Source organism: Lepidochelys kempii, chromosome 15 (assembly GCF_965140265.1).
Source record: "Lepidochelys kempii isolate rLepKem1 chromosome 15, rLepKem1.hap2, whole genome shotgun sequence".
Lineage (NCBI taxonomy): Eukaryota > Metazoa > Chordata > Testudines > Cheloniidae > Lepidochelys > Lepidochelys kempii.
The window spans coordinates 2,133,788-2,153,904 of record NC_133270.1 but is presented as its reverse complement, the minus strand read 5'-3'; the positions used below and the strand labels follow the sequence as shown (position 1 = coordinate 2,153,904).

Sequence of the window (20,117 nt, the reverse complement as noted above, 5' to 3'; positions counted from 1 at the left end):
CAGCAGGAGAGCGGGGTGGGGGTGGGGGACACCTTTTGTAGTGATAATCTAGGTGGACCATTTCCAGCAGTTGACAAGAACATTTGAGGAACCGGGGGGGGGTGGGGGGGATAAACATGGGGAAATAGTTTTACTTTGTGTAATGATCCATCCACTCCCAGTCTCTATTCAAGCCTAAGTTAATTTTATCCAGTTTGCAAATTAATTCCAATTCAGCAGTCTCTCGCTGGAGTCTGTTTTTGAAGTTTTTTTGAAGAATTGCCACTTTTAGGTCTGTAATTAAGTGACCAGAGAGATTGAAGTGTTCTCCGACTGGTTTTTGAATGTTATAATTCTTGACATCTGATTTGTGTCCATTTATTCTTTTAAGCAGAGACTGTCCAGTTTGGCCAATGTACATGGCAGAGGGGCATATTCTTTTACGTAGAGACTCTAGTCACTGTACCTTTTAAATTTCTGTTTAACCTCCTCATTTTTGCATCGTTCCCCTTTCTGAAATTAAATGCCCCAGTGTTGGGCTGTGTGGCGTTCTTCCCACCACAGGGATGTTAAATATGCTAAGTCATTAGCCAATCAGCCTGATTTCTGGATCCCTAATGTCCAGATGCCCCAGCAACTCAACAGCAGGATCCACAGACCTTCCACCCGGTCCCACCTCCGGGCCTCCCAACAGCGGGATCCATAGCTTCCCCCGACCTCCTCACCTCTGTGCCTCCCGGTCATCCTTGGGCATGTAGTTAGCCAGACAGTCCAGGATAAAGATCTGGCCCCACTCAGTGCACTCATTCAGGGCCGTCAGCAGCTTGTTAATAGATTGAGGGTTCAGGTCCAGCAGGTTACTGCTTGGGTGAGACTCTGCTATTTCCGAAAGGGCTGCTACTGCATTAGCCACCACCTGAGAGAGGACAGGCAGGCCATTAACATCCATTTTGCATGTCTAACACCTTCCCATTCATAGTCACATACATGCAAGGAGGCAGTATTGCCCGGGAGATAGCGGATGGGGACCTGGGTGTCAGGAAATCTAGGTTCTATTTCTGGCTCTATCTAGGTTCTATTTCTGGAGAAGAAGAGAGGAAGACAGCATAGAGCAGTGAATGAAAGCCGAAAAGATCAATCACCATAGGGTTGGAATCCGAGATGAGGTCCTTCAGCGTGTCCAGGAAACCTTGGTCCTCCACAAGCTGAGCATTGATGTCATGAAGCTTTGCAACACAGACTGCGGCTGTCTTGCGCACATAGGGGTCCTCATCCTTCAGACACTTCCTCAGGGGCTCACAGAGATACTCCGTTATCTTATCCACCCGGATGCAGCCCATTGTCCGCACAGCCAGAGCCCGGATCAGAGGGTTGGGATCCTCACAGTCCTACAGGGTTAAAAAGGGAAGTTAGATTCCAGTCACTTCTTTGGGCCACAATTTTCAGGCTTGGGGGGCTGACACTCTTAGTACATATTTAGGAACCAAATGAAAGTGATCTGAATTCCAGTGGTGCCATGCATTGAGTGTTAAGATCAAGTCACCCTTAGGTGCTTCAATATGGATTTAGGACTTCAGGAACATGAGTTTGACAGCCTGGGCCACATTGCAGATATTAACCCCTTAATGCTAGCTGTCTGGATGTTGACATTTCTCATTTAGATACCTATTAGGTGTCACTTGAATGCCAACTCTGCCAAGTGCTTACATCCCTTCTGCAAAAGCCATCCAGTGTAACCCTTTTCTTCACCTGTAAGTCACCCCTACACAAAGGGTATTCGGCTTCCAGCATGAACTAGAACTAGCAAATCCAAAACCATTTAAAATTCTGCTTTGGCAGCATCTTTGCTCCCAACACATTCTCATTCTGCAGCTGCAGACTCCTACAGCAAGAACATGAAGACCTTCTCAGCTGCAGCCATCCTTACTGGTGAACTCTGCTGATGGTCCAGGACAGACATTAGCCATGGGAGGCTCGTGGAGGGGACAGAACTTCCTCCATTTAGGAGAGGATAACAGAAGTACAACTGCCATGGAAGTATTTCTTCTGAGCTAAAATAAAGGCCAAGTTTAGTTTCTTCATCCAGTGCTCAAGCCCCAGGGAATCACAGCTGATTTACCCAAGACCAGAGGGGTAAGGCTGAGAAACCCAACCTGCGCCCACTTCTTTGGAGCTGGTTAAGTGGCAATTTAGTCTGCAGGCTTTCCATGCCCCATACTGGTTTCCCATCAAATGCAGTGTGTAGGAATGATGTGAGGGGAACACTCAATGAACATGGAGACTGAACTCCCACTCATAGGGAGATCCTGCCAGGTCAGGATTAAGTTCTTAGGTGGAGTAGTGAAAAGGGAAGCCCAGGACTGAAGGAATACGGTGCACAAGTAAGGGTGGACTGGGCGATGGGTGTCCCGTTTCCTCCTCCCCTAGAAGAGCAATACTAAGCTCATTGAGGAGGAGGAGTGGAAGTTCAGTCAGGGTCTTTGCTAAATGATTTAGGTTCTGGATACACATGGCAAACCAAGCTTGAGCCCTCCACAACACGGGTATACATTGCCACCGTAAGCAGCACTCCCATCTCACCTTTACGAAGGTGTTGACAGCCATAATGGCCATGTCTGGCTGGCTCTTGGCATAATTCATCAGGTACAGGTAGACCAGCTTCTTCAGCTCTAGGTTATCGGTCTGCATACAGTTCACCACATCTGGGAAGAGTGCACTGAAACACAGAGTGTCAGCATAAACTATCCCACTGCGACTCAGACAAGGGAAGGCGAGAGTTAGCTGAGGCATGTTCAACTTTTATTTCTATAATCAGAGGCATGCATGTACCCAGTCACATATCACCTTCTCTGGCCTTCCCAGCTGCCACAGTATTTCCAAAACCTTTTCTGTACCTAAGTGTGAGACTCCATTGATTTCTCTGAAGGAGCTATTCCAACATCTGGATTTCTTCATGGATCTCCACAAACATAAGTTCAACAAAGCAGTCCCTAACGGATAAAGCGTGGGGTCATCTTCCGCACCCCAGAATGCTCTACCCTGGAATTTTGGTTGCAAAGTTGGTTTTCCAATTACTTGAAAGCTGATCCAGTCTTAATAGACCTTCACTAAATTAAAAAGAAAAGGAGTACCTGTGGCACCTTAGAGACTAACCAATTTATTTGAGCATGAGCTTTCGTGAGCTACAGCTCACCTCATCGGATGCATAAAGTGGAAAGTGTAGAAGATCTTTTTATACACACAAAGCATGAAAAAATACCTCCCCCGCCCCACTCACCTGCTGGTAATAGCTTATCTAAAGTGACCACTCTCCTTACAATGTGTATGATAATCAAGGTGGGCCATTTCCAGCACAAATCCAGGGTTTAACAAGAACGTCTGGGGGGTAGGAAAAAACAAGGGGAAATAGGTTACCAGCAGGAGAGTGGGGTGGGGAGAGGTATTTTTTCATGCTCTGTGTATATAAAAAGATCTTCTACACTTTCCACTTTATGCATCCGATGAAGTGAGCTGTAGCTCACGAAAGCTTATGCTGAAATAAATTGGTTAGTCTCTAAGGTGCCACAAGTACTCCTTTTCTTTTTGCGAATACAGACTAACACGGCTGTTACTCTGAACACTAAATTAAAGAAACCTACATCAATTTTACGTAAGATAGCCAAGGAAACTCTTTATTAGTGGCTTTTGGAATCTCCCTCAGATCATCTTCAGACAGCTACACAGCTCTGTAGCACATACAGAAGAGAGTAGATATCAAATACATACTTTGTCCTCTATTTAAAGCCAAACTCCTTGTTCGACCTCTGTGCTTTCTCTACTAGGCTCCAGGCTAACTGCTTAGCAGCTATTCCCTTTAGAGACTTGTTCATTGGCAGTCTCCCTTTTTAAAGTATTTGTTGTTTCATTCTGGGACTTTGTCCTCACTTTTATATTCAGTAGCCATTTCCCCTTCTTTTACCCCCCTTCCCCTAAAAATTTGTTTGATGTTCTGAAATAAAAGAAATCCAGAAAACCATTTATCAGTAACTCCAGCAATTAGAATAAGTCTACACTATGAAACTGACCAGGTTAAAGCTGCGTTGTGGACTATGGCCTGGTCTACAGTAAACAGTTATTTTGGAATTAGCAGAGTTAATTCAAAATAAAACGGATTCTGTCCACACGACCAAACTGTTTTTTTCAATGTAAAGGGCTCTTTAATCCGATTTTTGTACTCCACCTCGGCAAGTGGAGTAGTGCTAAAATCAAGATCGCAGTTTCGGGTTAAAGGTACTGGGGACGCAATTCGACATTATTGGTCTCCGGGAGCTATCCCAGAATGCTCCCTTGTGACCGCTCTGGACAACACTCAACTCCGATGCACTAGCCAGGTAGGCAGTAAAAGCCCCGGGAATTTAAATTTCCTGTTTGGTCACCATCAGCACAGTCCACCATCACAGGTGACCGTGCAGAGTCCACCATCGCAGGCGACCACGCAGTCCCGGATTTGCAGACTAGCTCCAGCATGGTCCGAACGGGAGGTACTGGATCTCATCGCACGCTGGGGAGATGAATCTGTTATGGCAGAACTATGTTCCAAAAAAAGAAACGCGAATACGTACGCTAAAGTCTCCAGGGCCATGATGGAAAGAGCCTACTCCAGGGACACAGAACGGTGTTGTACAAAAATCAAGGAGCTCAGGCAAGCGTACCAAAAAGCCAGGGAGGCGAACGGGCGCTCTGGGTTACAGCCCCATACATGCCGCTTCTACCATGAGCTGCATGCAATTATGGGGGGTGACGCCACTACTACCCCACCACTGTCCGTGGACACCTGCAAGGGGGGAGTTGCACGGAGCGAGGAGGATGAGTTATTGGAGGACACGGAGGAGGAGGAGGACGACGATGACAGTGCACAGGCGGCAAGTGGGGAATCTGTTTTCCCCCCTAGCCAGGAACTATTCTTAACGCTGGAGCCAACAGCCTCCCCCACTCCCAAGGCGGGCTCCCGGACCATGAGCCTGGAGAAGGCACTTCTGGTGAGTGAGAGCCTGATCGGAGCCACACAGTGGGGAGTGGGGGAAAACCCAGCCACGCTGGGCTGTTAGTGTTTAGTTTAAAGAGCTCCATCCCTGTTCAGAGCCTCATCACAGCCATGTGGTGGGTGCGGGGGCAGGGGGTGTTGTATGAAGCGATCATCCCAGAGAGCCTGCATGCCCTCCTTTTATATGGCAAATCCACCAGGCTTTGCTTGCTATGGGAAATGGGGCTTGGCAGTTTGAAATCATTGAAATGAATGCGGAAGAAGCAGAACCCCGCATGCCCCTAGGGCTTAGCATGGCTGCCTGCAAGCTGAATTCTGTTGCCCGGCCGCGTGTGGTGGCTTACTCACACCAAAGTGGCAGGCACTTCAGTATAAGAGGCAAGATGCGACCTTGTACAGAAAGAACATGTGCTGCGTACTGTGAATTGCCTGTTTCACTGAGAAAGAGTGTCCCCTTTGCTCTCTAAAATGTATCTTTTAAAATACGACCCTCCCTCTTTCTCCTCCCACAGGTGCAGATGTTTCAACGCGGCCCCATCTACTCCTTCCCAGAGGCTGGTCCAGATTAGAAGGCGGAAAAAATGAACTCGGGACGACATGTTCCTCGAGCTCATGAAGTCCTCCCGCACTGATAGGGCCCAGCTGAATGCATGGAGACAAACAATTGCGGAGTCCCGTAAAGCGTTACATGAACACGAAGAGAGGAGGGACGCGTGCGATGAGAGCAGGCAGGATGCTGTGGTCAAGCTCATGGGGGAGCAAACTGACATGCTCCACTGTATGGTGGATCTAATGCGGGAAAGGCAGCAAGACCACAGACCACCACTGCAGCCCCTGTATGACCGCCCTCCCTCCTCCCCAAGTTCCCTAGCCTCCTCACCCAGGTGCCCAAGAACACGGGCGGGGAGGTTACGGGGACCCTCACACTCAACCCCAGAGGGCTGCACAAGCAGCAGAAATCTGGAATATCCGAAATTTTGATTTGGTTTCTGGACTTGTTCTTCCCTCCTCCTCCATTTCCCTAACCCAATACCCCCGCTCCTCCCCTGATCTACCTTCTGATTTCTCTCAATGTGTTGTGCAACAAATAATAAAGAATGGTTTTAAGCAATTGTGACTTTAGTTCCTTTCATACATACATATAGAGAGTGGGTAACTTCAAGAGAAAAACTGTCACACCGTACCCTGGCCAGTCATGAAACCAGCTTTCAAAGCTTCTCTGAGGCGCAGCACGCCCTGCTGCGCTCTTCTAATAGCCCTGTTGTCTGGCTGTGTGAAATTGGTTGCCAAGTGAGTTGTTTCAACCTCCCACCCCGCCGTAAACGTCTCCCCCTTACTCTCACAGATATTGTGGAGCACACAACAAGCAGCAATTATAATTGGAATATTGGTTATGCTGAGATATAACCTAGTCAGTAAACTGCGCCAGTGTGCTTTCAAATGTCCAAAAGCGCATTCTACCACCATTCTGCACTTGCTCAGCCTATAGTTGAACTGCTCCTTACTACTGTCCAGGGGGCCTGTGTATGGCTTCATGAGCCATGGCATTAAGGGGTAGGCTGGGTCCCCAAGGATAACTATAGGCATTTCAACATCCCCAACAGTAATTTTCTGGTCTGGGAAGTAAGTCCCTTCCTGCAGCTGTTCAAACAGACCAGAGTTCCGGAAGATGCGATCATGCGCCTTTCCCGGCCATCCCACGTTGAGGTCGGTGAAACATCCCTTGTGATCCACCAGTGCTTGCAGCACCACTGAAAAGTACCCCTTTCAGTTTATGTGCTGGCCGCCCCGCTGTTCCGGGGCCAAGATAGGGATATGCGTTCCGTCTATTGCCCCGCTGCAGTTAGGGAACCCCAGCGCATTAAAACCATTCACAATGATCTGCACATTTCCCAAAGTCACTACCCTTGATAGCAGCTGGTCAATGACTGCATTGGCTACTTGCATCACAGCAGCCCCCACAGTAGATTTGCCCACTCCAAACTGATTCCTGACTGACTGGGCGTTGCAAGTTTCCACAGAGCTATGGCCACTTACTTCTCAACTGTGAGAGCTGCTCTCGTTTTGGTGTCTTTGCGCTTCAGGCCAGGGGACAGCAAGTCAAAGTTCCATGAAAGTGGCCCTACGTATACAAGAGTTTCGCAGCCACTGGAAATCATCCCATACCTGCAACACTATGCTGTCCCACCAGTCTGTGCTTGTTTCCCAGGCCCAGAATCGGCGTTCCACAGCATGAACCTGGCCCAATGCCACCATGATCTCCCAATCGCCACATGCCGTGCTTCTAGGAACGTCTGTGTCCATGTCCTCATCAGTATAGTAATCGCGCTGTCGTCGCTTCCTCGCCCGGTTTTGCAGGTACTGCACACACTGCTGGATAATGTGTGAGGTATTTACAATGGTCAAAACTGCAGCAGAGATCTGAGCGGGCTCCTTGCTTGCCACGCTATGGCGCCTGCATGGGTAATCCTGGAAAATGGACGCGAAACGTAGAAGAGCAGAGTGGCAGCGGAAGAGGTGCTGTTCAGTTCACGATAGCCGAAAAAAGGCAGGAAATGGTTGTCTTCTGTGGCTTTCACGGCGGCGGGAGCCCAGGACAGACAACATGGAGAAGCTCGGTAGCGCGGCAAGAGCAGGAGAGCAGAGCTGGCAGCAGAAGCTGTGCTGCTCAGTTCACGATGACCGAGCAGAGTTGGCAGTGGAAGCAGTCAATGAGGAAGAGAAAGAGTAGATACTTATAGGAATTACATAGAAAGACGAGAGGAAATGCGAGGTGGATTCATATTATCAGGAGAGAAGCAGTGCACCGTACTGCACCATCTGCTGAAAGCAGCATGGCGTCTGCATGCCAAAAAGGCACGAAACGATTGTCTGCCGTAGCTTTCATGGAGGGAGGAGCGACTGACGACACACACCCAGGAACACCCGCGAGAATGTTTCTGCCCCATCATGCACTGGGAGCTTAACCCACAATTCCACTGGGCGGCAGGGACTGTGGGATAGCTACCCACAGTGCACCGCTCTGACATTCAATGCTAGCCTCAGTACTGAGGACACACACCGCCGAATTCACGCGCTTTAGTGGGGACACACAAGACCCAATGTATAAAATCACTTCCAAAAATTCAAATAGAATAATTTTGAAATAATTTTGTACTGTAGACATAACCATGGTTCTTTTAAAAACTGTATGCGACTCCGGGTAAGTGCGGAGACTTGCTTTTCCTCCACCTGCAGCCATGTTGAGCAACCATGCTTCAACACAGCCAATTTCATAGTGAAGAGTAAATTCTTTTAAGAGCTAAACTCTATGAGCTGAACAAAGTACCTGCACCACAAGTAATCATCCAATGGCTGTTCAGACATGACAGGACGCTCAGTCAAAAAGATTGTATAGTCACAGCTTTCCACAGTGTTGAAGGGAAACTTCATTGCATCAAAGACAGAACAGAAAAAGCGAGACAGCAGACACTTCCCTTTACACAGTACCCTTCTTATCAGGAACACAGTTTCACAAGGACAGCACTGAATTCCAGAGCTGTAACAGTTTCCTAGCAGAGTGCAGCCAGAAAAGAAGTCTATTTTTCTAAATCACAGGGCTGATCCTAGTGAATGAGTTAAAATATTCTAGAGCTGCAGTATGCAAGGTAAGTTGTATGGAGTAATAGCCCTGTGTAAGAGCCCATTGACAGCATCAGAGCTGGATGAATGGACACAAACTCAGCTTTTGCTATTGCTGCAGCAGAGCCCAGATCCACTTGATTGTTAGTGAGTCTTCCCTTGCAACGATGTTACATCTAAAAAAGCTTGTTAGGCCACCAAGTCTATAGCAGAATGAGGCTAGAACAATTCAGGATTGAATCTGGGCAGAGTTTAGAAAAAAAAAAGACTCAGACACCTAACTCTCTCAAAAACCTGTCTACTTGGCCAGTTCTCTCATTGTTTTAAGCTAACATGCATACCCCAGCAAATCCATTGAATGCATTGTCCTGGGGATGGGGGTTCCATGCCCACCACTCCCAAGAGGAGGAGACGGGTGGTGGTGGCCGGGGACTCCCTCCTAAGGGAGACGTCTATCTGCCGACCAGACCGGGAGACTCGAGAAGTGTGCTGCTTGCCTGGAGTTAGAATCCAGGATGTAATGGACTGTTTGCTGAGACTGATCAAGACCTCGGACCTCTACCCCTTCCTCCTTCTCCACGTGGGCACCAATGATACTGCCAAGAATGACCTTGAGTGTATCACTGCAGACTATGTGGCTCTGGGAAGAAGGATAAAGGAGTTTGAGGCACAAGTCATGTTCTCGTCCATACTCCCTGTTGACGGTCCCTACCTGGGCCTTTTCCTTCAAATTGTGGAGGTGAAGGCGTGGTTACATAGGTGGTGTTGGAGAGAGTGCTTTGGATTTTTCGACCATGAGAGGTTGTTCCGGGAAGAAGGATTGCTAGGAATAGATGTAAGAGCATCTTCAAAGTGGATAGAAAGCTGGCTAGATTGTTGGGCTCAATGGGTAGTGATCAATGGCTCCACGTCTAGTTGGCAGCTGCTATCAAGCAGAGTGCTCCAGGGGTCGGTCCTGGGGCTGGTTTTGTTCAACATCTTTATTAATGATCTGGATGATGGGGTTAATTGCACCCTCAGTAAGTTCGCTGATGACACTAAGCTGGGGGGAGAGGTAGATAAGCTAGAGGGTAGGGATAGGGTCCAGAGTGACCTAGACACATTGGAGGATTGGGACAAAAGAAATCTGATGAGATTCAAGAAGTACAAGTGCAGAGTTCTGCACTTAGGAAGGAAGAATCCCATGCACCGCTACAAGCTGGGAATCGACTGGCTAAGCAGCAGTTCTTCAGAAAAGGACCTGGGGATTACAGTGGACAAGAAGCTGAATATGAGTCAGCAGTGTGCCCTTGTTGCCAAGAAGGCCAATGGCACATTGGGCTGTATTAGCAGCATTGCCAGCAGATCGAGGGAAGTGATTATTTCCCTCTATTCGGCACTGGTGAGGCCACATCTGGAGTACTACGTCCAGTTTTGGTCCCCCCCACTACTGAAGGGATGTGGACAAATTGGAAAGAGTCCGGCAGAGGGCAACGAAAATGATTAGGGGGCTGGGGCACATGACTTATGAGGAGAGGCTGAGGGAACTGGGCTTGTTTAGTCTGCAGAAGAGAAGAGTGAGGGGGGATTTGATAGCAGCCTTCAGTTACCTGAAGGGGGGTTCCAAAGAGGCTGGAGCTCGGCTGTTCCCAGTGGTGGCAGATGACAAAACAAGCAGCAAAATGGTCTCAAGTTGCAGTGGGGGAGGTCTAGGTTGGATATTAGGAAACACTATTTCACTAGGAGGGTGGTGAAGCACTGCAATGGGTTACCTAGGGAGGTGGTGGCATCTTCATCCTTAGAGATTTTTAAGGCCCGGCTTGACAAAGCCCTGGCTGGGATGGTTTATTTGGGGTTGGTCCTGTTTTGAGCGGGGGATGGACTAGATGACCTCCTGAGGTCTCTTCCAACCCTATGCTTCTATGATTCTAATAACAATACGATGCAATATGCGGGGGTGGGTGCAGGGGTGAAAGTAAGTTAGAGGACTTATCGGTACGCAGGAGTCCTGAGCAGAGGGCGTGGCCGTAACCAGAAGCAGCAGGGCCTTAAATCCCTGGGCCCTTTAAATCTTGATTTAAAGGGCCAGGGCTCCAGTTGCAGTAGTGGTGGCTAGGAGCCCGGGGCCCTTCAAATCACCCCCGAGCTGCCAGCTGCAGAGGAGGCTGGGAGCCGTGGGGCTCGGGGGCAATTTAAAGGGCCCAGGCTCCAGCTGCCGCTACCACAGTGGAGCCCCGGCGCCACTACTCCAGGGCTTTAAATTGCCGTCTGGGAAAGCTGGGCCTGGTATGTCGCACCAGCCCTTACTGGTACGCCGTACCAGGGCATACCGGCTTACGTTCACCTCTGGGTGGGTGTTACATCAAGGATCAGTCAAGGGGGAACACATACATATGGAATATAGCAGTGATTAATTATCTGCCAGACAGTAAATATTTACTGTGTTTAAAGCCTCTCTTAAATCGCGGTCATGCTGTCCATTGATGGGAATGGACCCTGAAGCTACCATTGTCCTGATACTTCCCAGCCATTTGATGAGGCGCAACAGAGCTGTTAGAAAGCAGAACCCTTCACGAGCATGGGAAAAGGATCTTCAAAGTGCTCAAACATTAAATATTTTTCTTCAGTTGACTTAATCTCTAACACTTGACGAAGTTCCAGAATCTATGACTTTGAGGCTCCCAGCCTTCCCCTGAACTCAAATGGATTCTGCTTGAAACCCTACTCTGCATGTGTGTGTCAAGGTTGCTTCCCTTCTGAGGGATCAGTCATTACTTATCTCATACCTCACAGAAACTTCACTCTGGTTAGATGTACGGATCAGACTCTGGCTACAGACACCTGCTCCCTATGCGCCTCACCTTACTTCACACAGACACATCCTTTGCCCCCCTTTCTGTATTTTGTGCCTTCTATCATTGTGCTCCCCCATGCCAGGAACCCTCCATCCTATCCGTACATCCTGCTCCTCCAGATCCACCCTCCTCACTCTCCTAGACTGTCCTCCTGGGTCTTGCACTGACCTATCTTGTTTTACTTTGGGAGCTCTTCATGGCACAGAACAGGTCTATGGGAAGTGCCATGTAAACTAATGGTGCTTGGAGCCCTGACCTGTGTCCTGACCCTTGGGTTCTAGTCACAGCTCTGCTACTGACTCAGTGTGCAAGACTAGACAAGTCACTTAAACATTCTGTGCCTGTTTCCCACATCTGTAGAATGGGAACAGAATTTTAGCCACCTTCGTAAAGCACAGATTTAATAATGAAGGCTGTTAGGCAGTTGTACAGTTACTAGCTAAACCTAGAAGTTGATCTCTCTCAATCTTGAATGCATCCTTTTTAAAAGGTGCATATGGATGTGCGAGAGACTAGGGTCACCACTCTGAATAGAGGAAGGGGCAGAAGCACCATTTGGGGTAAGCACCATAGGGAGGCAGGCCATATTTCTTTAACACAACTACCTGATGGGGTAAAAGGGAGAGGAAAACGGAAGAGCTCAGCTTAATATTTTATTCTTGGATCATCATAACAAGATCTATGAAACAAAGATATCTGTCCTCTGCCAAAAGAGGCTTGTTTGCTTCCCCCCCCCCCCCCCCAACAGGTGGAATTTAAGAAAGCAGCAATAATTTCTATAAACTTATCTGGAAACCAGCCCAGTCCTCTGTTAGCTAGACTACTACTAAAAACAAGTTTCAGAATAGCAGCCGTGTTAGTCTGTATCTGCAAAGAGAAAAGGAGGACTTGTGGCACCTTAGAGACTAACATTTATTTGAGCATAAGCTTTCGTGAGCTACAGCTCAGAATGCATCCGATGAAGTGAGCTGTAGCTCACGAAAGCTCATGCTCAAATAAATTGGTTAGTCTCTAAGGTGCCACAAGTCCTCCTTTTCTCTTTACTAAAAAGAAGTCAAGCTTGCCGGCTGATAGGCTACTTGACCTGAATATAACATTCATCTTTCAGAGCAGAGGCTGCAGTGACAGGCAAACTCTCACCCAGCTCTCACACAAGACAAAAGGGTAGCTGACATACAGACCAACCCACAGAGCCAAAAGGAGCCTTCTGTCATGGAAATGGAGGCAGATCTCAAGAAGCCATAGGCTCCATTATGCAACATTTGGTCTCGATCCAAGGAGCTTTGTTGTTGGGACCTGTAGTTTACATGGGCTGCTATAATCTACTAGTTTAACACGCATTAGGTGCAGCTCTCTGGTTCTGGGCACACTGCCAGTGCATCCCTGCAGCTGGGTATAGTTTGGGCACTCCCAATCCTACAGCAATAGATGGCATCCCAAAAGCATCTCCACCCTGTGCATGGCAGCGCACCTGACATCTTTGCCAACGGTCATGGATGCGATCACCTTCTTCACTGCCTCTTTCTTCTTCTCCTTCTTGTCGCTGTTCAACTCTGCCTTCAACTCAAAGATCTCCCCTGGAGAAGAGGGCGAAAGAAATTCAGGAGTTAACATTCCCTGCCCTGGACAGATTGGGGCAAGCAGCAGGTTTTGGTAGAAAGGTACAGTCAGCTACTTAGATGAATGCTCCATTTCAATTACCCACAGGAATTAAAAGCAATTGCTTGCCTGTTTCTATTAAATGAAGGCAAATAGCTCTCTTCGACCCAGGCTGGCAAGGGAGCCCAGTCAGTAGAGTAACATCTCAAGATGCCACATTAGGTAATGGTCTTAGCCAGGAACACATCCATAGCCAAGCTACTCTCTCCCATCAGGTACTCTACACCGCCTGGGCCAACAAGAGTTTACAATAACTTGGCAGAAAGCAGACGGGCCCACTGGAGTGGGAACACAATGCACTAACCAGCTCATGGGATGAGAGTTTAAGGTTTGGGCTCGATAGCTGCCCAGTCTGGGACTGCCTCAGAATCTGTGCGCTCAGAGAGAGCACAGCTTGCATTTGCCAGTTCCCTACTGGCTAGCTCAGAATCAATGTCAATGGGATCCAAAAGGAGAGGCACCTAGCTGGAAGCAAAATCAACACAAAGGAGGAAGGAGTAGAGGGGGGAATATAACAAGATCCTGTTGCAGTTGAAGCGAGACAAATTCAGACTGGAAACAAGGTACACATTTTTAACAGAGAGGGTAATCAACCTGTTGGGAACACTGGGGCATGGCCACTAGGTAACTCGAGGGGATGGAAGACCACAAGTGTCGATGAAGCCCCCTCACACTAGGCCCCGGTGTCCTTGCCCCCCCCCCCCCTGCCTGGAGGCACTCGCAGCAGCTCTGCGTGCTAGGCCCAAGTGTCCTTGGCCCCCCCGCCTGGAGGCACACACAGCAGTTATGCTGAGAATCTGCAACAGTATGTTGCAGAGTCAGACTGCCTGAAACTAAGCAAGGCCAAACAGGGGAGATATGGAAGAACAATGCTGAATAAAGCAGCTTTATGTATAGTTTAACAAATGATACAGAGAATCAGGGAACTAGCTGGGAACTGGATTGGCTGGCTATATGGATACTTGGAGCAGCTTGCTATTGGATAAGTATGCTGGGAAAAAGGATGTATAAAAGCCTGTGTAACTTCCTGCTCTGTTGTGCAGGATTTGAGATTTTATTCTCCCTGTACCTTTTTGCAGCTGCAAATAAACTTTTCTGCTTCTCCACCCCGTTGTGATTATTGGGTGTAGCACACCGGGTAACGAACCACTCAAGCTGTTGTTCAGCCTCTCGGCACTGGGTGCTGGCAACAGCTTTTGGCGTCCCTGGGTGGGCTCGAGGCTGCAATTTAGCCTTGCCCGGACCCCTCCTGGAGGTCGAGGATTGCGGCGAGAACCGACGCCCAGCGCGCACCGGTGAGTTCATCGGGGGCCTCGGAGGAGACGCAATTTGATCGACCCCAGAGGGCACAACGGTGCAACGCACTCATATAGTGGAGAAGCTGTTGTGGACAGCGGTGAAGAACCGGTCCCTTAGACGTGAGGGAGGAGCAGCTACAGGACGGCGGTGAAGAACCGGTCCCTTGGATATCCGGATTATATGCTCTGTTGGAACCTGGGGACGCCCAGAGTTACCCTGTAGGTATGGGACAGGGACAGAGCTCAGAGGTTAGGGCACGGTGTACGCCCCTAGAGTGCATTCTAGCAAACTGGAAGGTATTTGGTGCGGATCCGATGACTAAGAGCCAATTAAAACGATTCTGTACAGTTGACTGGCCTCAATATCAACTAGAGGACCAGGAGTGGTGGCCACCAGGAGGGTCATGGGTGCCGGCAACAAACCCTTGGAACAATTTACCAAAGGTTGTGGTGGATTCTCTATCACTGTCAATTTTTAAATCAAGTTTAGACTTTTGTTTTTAAAGATCTGCTAAACCAGGAATTATTGTGGCGCTGTTCTCTGGCCTGCATTATACAGGAGGTGAGACTAGATTATCACAATGATCCTTTCTGGCCCTCCAATCTATGAATCAGGCCTGGCACTTCTTCTACAAAGAGAGGATCTGCAAGGGGGAACTTGGCAATAGCCAATGGGTAGCTCTTCACTGACCTTCCCCTTCAGCTCACTGAAATACACAACACACAGTAACTCTTTGATCGGTGTTGTTTTGTGTATCCAGAAATGGGAACTGCCAGCACTTTCAGAAGGGAATTGAAAAGGTGTTGAAATTTCACTGTGGCTTCTACAAATCTGTGTGTTTCTTTAGCACCAACTATCTAGGGATCTCAAAGCACATTAGGGAATTAAGCATCAACATCTTTGTGCAAGAGATATTATCCCAGTTATTCAGAAATGGAAACAGAGGTGAGCAGATAAAAATCTAACTGCACGATGGCTACAAACCAGGCAAGGCATGAAAAATCCATTCACCAGTCGAAAGAATCTATGAACAGATGAGGGCTGGTAGGGGAAAGCACTATGCCATCAATTATTGCAGAATTCAAGTTCTCATTATAATAAAAACATTTCTAGGGATCATGTTAAGAACACCTTCTGAACCTGACCTGTCACAGCACTGGCTGCCCGAGTCTGTCTGGCAGACAGCACTGTGGTGTGTATCCCAGAATCTCTCATATCCCAGCAACTATAGGAGGCTGGACTTTCTAACAAGGTGTTATCCCTGAGTGTCAATGCCCATCCAACCTATCCTCAGCTGAATTAGGTCATAGAATCGTAGAATATCAGGGTTGGAAGGGACCTCAAGAGGTCATCTAGTCCAACCCCCTGCTCAAAGCAGGCCTAATCCCCAATTTTTGCCCCAGATCCCTAAATGGCCCCCTCAAGGATTGAACTCACAACCCTGGGTTTAGCAGGCCAATGCTCAAACCACTGAGCTATCCCTCCCCCACAATTACTACTTGTCTGGTAAATTCTGCAAAGCTTGAACCCACTCTTCCTGAGTCAGCCCTAAGTCATAATTATGGCTAAGGCTTTTCTCCAGTAGCAGAAACACCCCCCACATGATCAGAGCACGCCAGTCCTACACAGACACCAAGCGTATTCTGAGAACACAGTCCCCAGACTAAGGCAGGAGATGGTTGCCAATGGTTTGCTGGGTGCCAGCTCACACTCTCCTCCACAGTTTTGAAGGAGTGGAGTTTCCAAGGCAACATGCTCGGTTCTTACATGGATAAGTGCAGTGGTCTGGCTAAGGTTGCTAGACCATTCATTTCTGATTAGCTGTCCATCTCTCATAGAGCCACACACTGGTACTAGCTGACAGGTGGCAAAAGTAGCAAGGATACAAGTCTATATTTTCCCACGCATCCAACCCAGCCTGACAGCACCATGTGCTCTTGGTCCTGTGGTATCTCTGCCAGCTCATTCTTCAGCAAAGAGTGACACGTTTTGCCAAACTCTATAGGATGGAAAGTGGGGACAGGGATTGGATTAGGCGTGTGGAAGAGGGCTCCAGTGGGGTGTGATCTAGAAAATTCATTGTGGCCCCACAGTCCATTGACTCAAAATTCAGAGTCAGAGGACACGGACACACCATTGTCCCCACACCTCCACCGTCACCAAACGGTGCAGTCATATGCACTAGATACGAACATATGCACAGCAACAGAAAGAATATGCTGTTGTCACAGCAATGATGTGACAGGGTAGAGGGCTGTTTTGTTGCCATCAATGTTTTGCTGGGATCACAGCTAACCTCCCAAGCCCTCTTTTTAACTCAACCTTCCCCCCTTTCACTGACAAGGGGTAACTACAGCCTCTGGTGGAGGGGACTGAACAGCAAGACACTATGACTCCACTCATTTACATTATTTCCTTGGTTTGGCAGATACTTAAATTTAGCACCCCGAGAGCCACCTGCACTGCTGCTTCAGTGGTTAGCGAAGGTTTCAGGCCTATTGGGATTTTCCGCCAAACCATTTTAACAAGTGCATTAAAGAAACAGGCCACCTGCAAGGGCCAGTCTGACAGCTGCACTGATGGGTGTCACTAAGCTGCAAAAGCTGATAAAACAGTTAAAAGGCTTGTCTTGGTTCACTGCCAGGCCAATGAGTCTGAGTGACAAACTGTTTTTGCCACCCAGCAGCCTGGGAGCTAGAATATTATCTGGAATCCATCAGGGGTTTGGAAGCCTGAATGATGGGTAATTTTGTCTGCAACTAATGAGCAAGTTACCAACCCCACCTGCATGCACAGTGCTCCTTCGCCTGTTCACAAAATGGAGATCCTGCAGCTCTCGCTCAAAGGATGGGAGAGAACTGCACATATGCTAGTCATCTAGCTTAGCACACTGCATGCAAGCAGGAACAGAGTTATTAAAAGCTTTTAACCATTAACTAGTTTCTTTCCCCCATTTCATACTACACAGTTCCTGTTACTAAAAATTCCTTCTGTGTCAATCTTCAGCTGTCTTTAGGATGGCAAAGAATGCTAAAGTGGGGTGTGGGCAATTGCTAATTATCAGGATTTTGGAGGTTCCCCAATTTGGGCACAGAGTCAGACCCACCCCTCATTGTGGAAGTGATCAGGACTTGTGCTAACAAGCCCATGCAGAGGCATCCTCCTCGGGAACAGCTGAGAGGGCAAGGAGAGATGTTCAGAAGCATGGGTAAAGCAGCCCGCGCATTCACCGTTACCTTTCTTTGTGGTGGTGAAGTACTTGGAGTCTGTCATTTTGGTCCCTGGTTTGTAGTGCGTCTCTGAGGAGAGAGAGAGAGAGAGACACATACACACAAAATGCTGACACTTGGATAACCCCCTTCCTTTTCTGCTGAACCAGCAACAGCAGAGGAAGCACTGGGAGGGAAAAAACAAGGGGAAAGAAACTCTGCTCTCCCTCAGGAAAAGCAATGAGGACTTGCACACGCAGGGACAGGGAGACACACACACGGCAGGGTGCCTAGGTACTCCTAACCCCCAGAGGAGGGTCAGTGAGGTAGGTCGCAGTGTATTCCCCCCACCAGCCAAAAGGGCAGTGAAGGAAAGCTAATGTGTCATTATCCCAGCTGGCTCATTTTGGTGGCTCTCCAGCTGGACTGGATGGTAATCACTGCTGCCTCCCTGGTTCAAATCCAATGTACCTCAATAGTGACCAAGCCTCAATACCAGCTTGCAGTTCTGCAGTGACTGGGCAGTGGTGATGGGGAGATGTCCACCACACAGTCCATCCCAACTGGTATTAACTGGCTCTTATCAAAAGCCTCAGAGGTCTGGACTGAAGAGATTCAACTCCCCCTCTCATCTCTAACATGATGATCCCCTCCCCCCAGTTGAGCGTGCGGGCACATCAGCGGGGCATTGTGGAGGGAAGTTTGTACTGCCTTTGCTTTGTTTATTCTGTGAACAAATAAGCATTTCTGCATCCAGTGCTGCCATGTCAGCACTTTTCATGAACAAAACACAACCTGGGGCTCTTAGACAAACTGCTGCATTGCAAAGCTTTATGGGGCACATTAGCCAAACCAGTCTCGGAGCAGAACGTGAAGGGGGGGGAGCAACAGTTTTGCTGGGGACTAACCAAAAGTAGCTTGAGTAGAGCAATACTAACTTCATTCCAGGAAGAAAGTTTTATTCCAGTGAAGACGCACACTGAGCCCTTCTCCTACCCCACATAGGAAGTGGTTCTCAGAAGAGAGGAGGAACAAGGCAAAACTGATGATGAAACTAGTCCCAAGAAACTAGTCCCTCTAGGGTAAATGTAAGGGAATAATTGCAGCTCAGAACATAGTGCAAGTCTTCACCTCCATACTCTATGTATTCACAAGACATGGTCCTTTTCCATGTCACCAACACTAGGCACCAATTCTCAAGCGCTGTTCCTTTAAGTTCAAACATATAGTACTTGTTTGAACCAAGTGCTTTAGTCCATATTATATAATCCCTAGCAGCTGAGGTAAGCTTTACAGTCTGGCACTCCGCAGGAGTCCAATATCTATGCAGTGGATGGCCTTTTTAGAAGGTTGGTTGGGAAGTTCCAGATTTGTGTCTTTTTCTGAGGTATTTTACTAACCCTTCAATTGAGAGTTAACCATGTACCCTCTGATCCCACTGAGGGTTACCAAAAGAAACTACAGCATTTGCTCAAGAAACTCCCGGAAAAAGCACAAGATCAAATCCGCACAGACACACCCCGAGCAGGGGTATTCTATCTGCTACCCAAGATCCATAAACCTGGAAATCCTGGACGCCCCATCATCTCAGGCAGTGGCACCCTGACAGCAGGATTGTCTGGCTATGTAGACTCCCTCCTCAGGCCCTACGCTACCAGCACTCCCAGCTATCTTCGAGACACCACTGACTTCCTGAGGAAATTACAATCTATCGGTGATCTTCCTGAAAACACCATCCTGGCCACTGTGGATGTAGAAGCCCTCTACACCAACATTCCACACAAAGATGGACTACAAACCGTCAAGAACACTATCCCCGATAATGTCACGGCAAACCTGGTGGCTGAACTTTGTGACTTTGTCCCCAAATGTGAAGTAGTTATGGGTGAGGACAATGTATACCTTCAAATCAGCGACACTGCTATGGGTACCCGCATGGCCCCACAGCATGCCAACATTTTTATGGCTGACTTAGAACGCTTCCTTAGCTCTCTTCCCCTAATGCCCCTACTCTACCTTGTGCTACATTGATGACATCATCTGGACCCATGGAAAAGAAGCCCTTGAGTAATTCAACCATGATTTCAACAATTTCCATCCCATCAACCTCAGGCTGGACCAGTCCACACAAGAGATCTACTTCCTGGACACAACAGTGCTAATAAGCGACGGTCACGTAAACACCACCCTACACTGGAAGCCTACTGACCACTGTGCCTGCCTACATACCTCCAGCTTTCATCCAGATCACACTACACGATCCATTGTCCACAGCCAAGCTCTACGATACAATCACATTTGCTCCAACCCCTCAGACAGAGACAAACACCTACAAGATCTCTATCAAGTGTTCTTAAGACTGCAATACCCACCTGCTGAAGTGAAGAAACAGACTGACAGAGCCAGAAGAGTACCGAGAAGTCACCTACTACAGGACAGGCCCAACAAAGACAATAACAAGAACGCCACTAGCCATCACCTTCAGCCCCCAAC

At 48.3% G+C, this 20,117-nt stretch overlaps 1 protein-coding gene across 8 annotated transcripts in view; it reads right to left on the bottom strand.

Moving 5' to 3' along the window:
• AP1B1 (adaptor related protein complex 1 subunit beta 1) overlaps positions 1–20,117 on the bottom strand; it is a 79,848-nt gene that overhangs the window by 39,709 nt on the left and 20,022 nt on the right. For 5 of the 8 annotated variants that reach the window (XM_073313034.1, XM_073313029.1, XM_073313026.1 and 2 more), the window contains exons 2-6: positions 17,652–17,714; positions 12,929–13,034; positions 2,560–2,695; positions 1,122–1,367; positions 705–895 (exon numbers count right to left, since the gene is read on the bottom strand). In XM_073313034.1, coding sequence (XP_073169135.1) covers positions 705–895; positions 1,122–1,367; positions 2,560–2,695; positions 12,929–13,034; positions 17,652–17,688 — 716 coding nt within the window. In that variant the 5' untranslated portion in view covers positions 17,689–17,714. The other 3 variants (XM_073313030.1, XM_073313031.1, XM_073313033.1) reach the window with 3 other exon arrangements.